The sequence below is a fragment of the Triticum urartu genome, chromosome 5, assembly GCF_003073215.2.
Source record: "Triticum urartu cultivar G1812 chromosome 5, Tu2.1, whole genome shotgun sequence".
NCBI lineage: Eukaryota > Viridiplantae > Streptophyta > Magnoliopsida > Poales > Poaceae > Triticum > Triticum urartu.
The window spans coordinates 40,915,670-40,921,321 of NC_053026.1; the positions used below are offsets into that span (position 1 = coordinate 40,915,670).

Here is a 5,652-nt window from a genome sequence, read left to right on the forward strand (position 1 = left end):
ATAATGGGGGTACCGGGATTTGCATGGTGTGAGAATAGTAGATACGTAGTATACTGGTTTTTGAAGTGGGAATTTGTGCCCGTCCTGCTCTCGTTCGACGACGAGCACGGCGCTCACCACCTGATGTGTTGCCGATATGTATAGCAACATGGGTTCGCCAGCGTTTGGTGCGGCCAGGATTGGGTTGCTTGCTAGGAGGGCCTTTATTTCCTCCAGTCCGGCAGTCGCCGCGTCTGTCCATTCGAAGTTATCGGTGCGCCGTAAAAGGCGATAGAGTGGTAGTGCCTTTTCTCCTAATCTGGAGATAAAGCGACTTAATGCTGCCACGCAACCAGCTAGTTTTTGGACTTGTTTGAGGTCTATTAGCATAGCCAACTATGACAGAGCTCGAATTTTAGCTGGATTTGCTTCTATTCCTCTATTGGAAACGATGAAGCCCAGCAGTTTTCCAGCAGGGACGCCAAAGACACATTTTTCCAGGTTGAGCTTAATGTCATACGCACGGAGGTTGTCGAATGTAAGGCGTAAGTCGTCTATTAGTGTTTCGACGTGCCTAGTTTTGATGATGACGTCATCCACGTAAGCTTCGACTGTCTTGCCGATCTGCTTCTCCAGGCATGTTTGGATCATGCGTTGGTATGTGGCGCCGGCATTCTTGAGCCCAAAGGGCATGGTGTTGAAGCAGAATGGCCCATATGGGGTAATAAATGCTGTTGCAGCTTGATCGGACTCCTTCATCTTGATTTGATGGTATCCGGAATATGCATCGAGGAAACACAGTGAGTCGTGTCCTGCGGTGGCGTCAATGATTTGATCAATGCGGGGGAGGGGGAAGGGATCCTTAGGGCAGGCCTTGTTGAGGTCTTTGAAATCGACACACATGCGCCAGGATTTGTCCTTCTTTGGTACCATCACCAGGTTTGCTAGCCAGTCCGGATGTTTGATTTCTCTAATGAATCCGGCTTCGATAAGCTTGGCCAGCTCCTCCCCCATGGCTTGTCGCTTGGGTTCGGAGAAGCGTCGCAGTGTTTGCTTGACCGGTTTGAATCCCTTTAATATATTGAGGCTATGTTCGGCCAGCTTGCGTGGGATCCCTGTCATATCTGAAGGGTGCCAGGCAAATATGTCTCAGTTTTTGTGCAGGAATTCTCGTAGTGTTGCGTCAACTGTTGGGTTCAGTTGTGCTCCGATAGATGCTGTCCTCTTGGGGTCCGTCGGGCGGACCTGGAATTTGACTATTTCTTCTGCTGATTTGAAGGAGGTGGATTTGGGGCGTTTGTCGAGGATCACATCGTCCCTGTCTACCGTGGAGCGCAGCACAGTTAATTCTTCGGCCGCGAGGGCTTCGGATAGTGCCTCAAGGGCCAGGGATGCAGTTTTGTTTTCAGCGCGGAGTGCTATGTCCGGATCACTAAGTAGTTGCACCTCTAATCCTCTGGTAAGTACCTCGAACCCAATTGGTCAAAGTGCACTAGTTTATGTCGTCCGTGCAGATTCTCAATGACCAAAATCACAATGTGAATTCGAAAGAACTTCATCAAGATGGCTACTGCTATTTGTGTTGCTGGATTAAATTTCCTAGAAAAAGAACAAAACGTCACATCTCTGTTTACATCAGTACTCTTTGGGTTGAGCCTGTGGTGACTCCCCTTCTTGATGTATCCTCCTAGGAAACAGAAGCTCGTGTATTTGCTTCTCTGCGCTGAACTCCGAACTAGCCTACAGTGCAAAATATTCAGAACCACAAGAGCATGAAATGCAAATATCTTCTTACAGACTAATGTTTCTCCACCGTCGATCTATTGTTTATCATACTGTACATGGCCCATAAGTACAAATTTGTAGGCAAAAGCTGAACCACTGACCTTTGTAGGGAAAGCAAATCTCAGTGTCTGCACTTGTGTTCCTGAGCACAGTCTCAAGTCAAACCCAAGGCAGTCGACGCCGATGATTGCTGCTTCCTGAAGAATTATAGCCGGCATGGTGGTTTAATACCCAACTTCGAGATGCTCAATGTATCTATTCCCTAATTTTCAATGTTAACAAAATGCCCATGAAGGAATATTACCTCTACTTGAATGGCCTTGCACCTCCAACAGAGTGATTTCAGAGCTTGTGTTATCTTGTCTCCACCGGCTCTCAAGCGTGATATTATGTTTGGTGCAGAGTGCGCGATGATGTCGGGTCTAGATTTCCGGTATTCTTCTATCTTTACCTTGGGCTACAAGGAAAAGACACGAAGAAAACATTACTAGCGCTCAAGATTGTACAACGACAATTCTGCAGTCACATAAGATATTATATTGTTAATTCACCATGTTTTTAAGCATGTATCCTTCCTTGCCTAGCATTGTCCTTGCCAAGATTAAGTATGAGACTTTCTTTGTAAGTGGTGACCTTGTAATTAGTATAGTTCTTCTATTTTAATGAGATGGAGGGCAAGGCTTTAGCCTCGGTTTCAAAAAGAATATTGTTAATTCTTCTATTTTTGTGGGTCTCCGAGCTACAGGACGTATCCCTACGTGGTCCTTACCACAGCATGAGGAAGTGCACGAGTTTATGGTGTCTGGTTGCAACCAATGGTAGCACATGATACATACAACTGGTTTGGATGTGGGTCCAATAGTAGGTTGGCATATTTTCCTATTTTCGCCGGTTGTGACTCTTTTACACGGTTGATTTGTTTACTTAAACTACTTCTAATAATTGAGATGTGCATGGAAATGATGCAGAGGCCGGGGCTAATACTCTTATTCTAAAAAAAAGACTTACGTAGTAGGCATGAGCTTACACAGATTCGGCCCTCTTGGAAAATTAGTATGGCTTATCAAATTGAATAGACATACCTCTGTACCATATGCAGTGATCAGCTCAATGCTCAGAACTTCAACCTTGAAAAATGTAGCCCCACTTCCCTTTTTGTCGTCTTTGAGTGGTTCATCACCTACCGAAATTCCGGGAGCTGATAAGATTAGTCCTATGTTTCAGGAAAGCAATATCTGATGAATGGAAGGTTCATTGCAACAACCATTTAATAAATGCCTGGAAACCATGGTGCTCTCTTCAGCAAACGCAGGTCTCAGCTGACCCTCAACAACAAGGCTTGCAGGTGGTCGGTCCAACCAATCTATACTTGATTTGCTCGCATTCTGACAGTAAAAGTTAAGAGCATAGTGGCTAAGAAAGCGATTCAGAGTGAGTGGTACATAAGCTGATGGATGCTAATTGAGTTTCAATCATCTACCTCCACAATCATCCTCGCAAAGTATAGTGGATGACAGGAATTTACGGTTTCAAGGTTGGACCAGTTAGGTGCATCGTCATCTTCTTCATCATCATCGCCGTCGTCATCCCCGTCTTCTTCATCAACAGCATATATACCCTCCTACATGTTTTCAGACACACAGCATAAGGTAAATCACTAAACTATTTTGCTGTTGACCAGTTGCCCAGCTGTGCAGAATTTTAGTACCTCCTCATATTCATCGTCAGAATCGTCGGAATCATCGTCCTCTTCCTCCTCCTCTTCTTCTTCTTGTGCAAATGAAGTCGATGACGCCGCTGCTAGATCCAAGTCAGCAAAGACATCTGTGTTATCGAGTCCAATGATAACATGCTGCAGATACCAAACAACATATTAACTCAAGTGTAGGCACAAGCCACAAGACACAAAAACACATAATTGACCTTTTCATGAAGAGAACTGTTTTTTTGGGGGGGGGGGGGGGGGGGGGGGGGGGGGGATTGAAGAGTGGAGAATTATAACCTTCAAATATCGAAAAAATAACAGAATTGTTACCGCAATCTTGTCGTCGCCCATAATGTTTTCCATGACCGCGTCGTCGTTGTCGACCTCGAAGTAAATATCTGAGAGTAGATTGCCACACGTACAGAAGATTAAAGGAAGAAAAATGACAATTGCACAAATTATGGACCCGAGTACGCAGCCGCATATATACCTCCATTCTCGTCGGTCAAGTAGGGGAACTCCGGCAAGATGATCCTCTCGTGCACACCGTCATCGATGAGCGTGGAGATCATCACCGTTGCATTGTTGTTCACCTGTGCATGCATATTGCAAGATTCAGCACTGCAGACTAAAAAAGAATTTGACCGAAAACAGTAGGAAAATCCCATTTTGTATTTTCTTTATGGGATTGTTCTCAAGTACAAAAAAAAAAGGAAGGAAAACAGATAAATCAAATAAAAGAATAACAAGGCTTCCCTGAGGTGGGGAAACACAAATCAGCTACAAGACTATCTACACTGAGGTGGGGAAATACATATCAGCTAGAAGGCTATTATTCATAGAGCAATCTTGTCTATCTGAAGTTAAAGACCGATGGTTCAAAAGCGTGATAAGGTTTCCTCACTGCTCTATGAATGACCCAATTGAGCTCCTCTTTCAGTTTCCTCAGGCAAGAATAAAGATTTGTCTGGTCCCTTTGAAAATATAGTCGGCCAGATAGCCCAGGTCGTGAGAATGAAAATCTCAGGGAAAAAAGGCACTTGCATTTCAGCTCTGAAGCTGCCAATCCTTCTCTGAATGTCAGTCTCCTGGGGAAAATCTCCATTGATCTGGTTGTTCAGAGATATGTAATTCCACAACCAAAGCTGTCGTAGCCTGAAATTCAGAGTATGCTTCACCAGACCGGGGGAGATAGAATAATTCCTGAGGGTCATTGCACTGCTGAACACTTCTGACCGTAATCTCGTCGCACTTAACAGAACGGCACTGCAGAGGACTCAATGGACGGAGCAATCTTTCTAACCTCGACGATTGTTCGGGCGGATTCGGCGTCGGTGAGGCGCGCCGGCTCTCCGTCGTCGAGCTGAAGCGTCTCGGCGATGTCCTCCCAAGGATGGTAACGGCCGCCTCTCCCCGACGACGGCGGCTCGTCCGGGTGGTCCGGCGTCGCACTGGCACTGCATCTTCCACCGAGCTGAATTCAGCAATTGTACTGACAAAAGACAGAAGAAGCGCGTACGTACACATTCAATCATACCGGCATTGGCTGCTCCGGCGTGCGTGCGGGGTGCTGCTCCAGGAGCAGTGACAGCGACAGTGCGAGGAGTGATGGCTCTGACCGCTGCCACACAGCGGCGGGAGGGCGGAGCGGCCGGCTTTGAACAGGCTAGGCGGCTGCGTGGGGCGGCGGGAGCGGGAGAAGAAGGATTGGTCCGGCGCTGCTGCAGCGGCGGCCGCCATCAGCGTCAGCATGGCACACCATGGAACGGAGGTGACCGGGCTGAGAAGTCAGTAGGATAGTTTTGTGTGACTCCCCGCCCCGCCTCTCGTTTCCTATCCGAGACCGACCCGAATACTGCCAGGGATACGGCACAGCTCTGCAAACACGAGGTGGCTCCAAGCAACTGTTGAGTCATCGACCTCGCTGCTCCGACGCCCACCACCTGCTCGACGGGGTGCTCGTCACCTCCTCCGCCTTCATCAGTGACCGCCGACGACCTGAGGCTGCCATACCTGTGGTAGGTGATGAGGACTGCAACGTCGACACCACGGCTGCTGTTGCTCCGGTGCGCGCCATATGCTCGGCGGGTGGCCTGGGCAACAACACCGAGGGAGACGACCCCGTGGCGTCGTGCCGCCTGCTGATTCATCGGAGTGCGCATGTACCCTTCGCCATGCCGCAG

At 47.8% G+C, this 5,652-nt stretch overlaps 1 protein-coding gene across 2 annotated transcripts; it reads right to left on the reverse strand.

Moving 5' to 3' along the window:
* Window positions 1-1,518: 1,518 nt before the first annotated feature.
* Window positions 1,519-5,316, reverse strand: LOC125507749 (uncharacterized protein At3g49140-like). Of its 2 annotated transcripts, none has more exons than XM_048672239.1 (11): window positions 5,007-5,316; window positions 4,773-4,932; window positions 3,960-4,062; window positions 3,800-3,867; window positions 3,473-3,616; window positions 3,245-3,385; window positions 3,029-3,149; window positions 2,847-2,944; window positions 2,069-2,221; window positions 1,866-1,961; window positions 1,519-1,719 (listed from the first exon to the last, which is right to left on the reverse strand). In XM_048672239.1, the coding sequence occupies exons 1-11, from the start codon at window positions 5,219-5,221 to the stop codon at window positions 1,615-1,617; spliced, it is 1,404 nt and encodes a 467-aa protein (XP_048528196.1). In that variant the 5' UTR covers window positions 5,222-5,316; the 3' UTR covers window positions 1,519-1,614. The 2 variants fall into 2 exon arrangements, with proteins under 2 accessions (XP_048528196.1, XP_048528197.1); XM_048672240.1 differs by having other exon boundaries at window positions 4,773-4,926; window positions 5,007-5,312.
* Window positions 5,317-5,652: the final 336 nt, after the last annotated feature.

Excerpts from the sequence above, each read along its gene's own strand:
- LOC125507749 (XM_048672239.1), bottom strand. The coding sequence starts at position 5,221 with ATGCTGACGCTGATGGCGGCCGCCGCTGCAGCAGCGCCGGACCAATCC. Across the intron at positions 3,868-3,959 it reads CTTGACCGACGAGAATGGAG|ATATTTACTTCGAGGTCGAC; the intron begins GTATATATGCGG and ends ATCTACTCTCAG. Across the intron at positions 1,720-1,865 it reads GATTTGCTTTCCCTACAAAG|GCTAGTTCGGAGTTCAGCGC; the intron begins GTCAGTGGTTCA and ends TTTGCACTGTAG.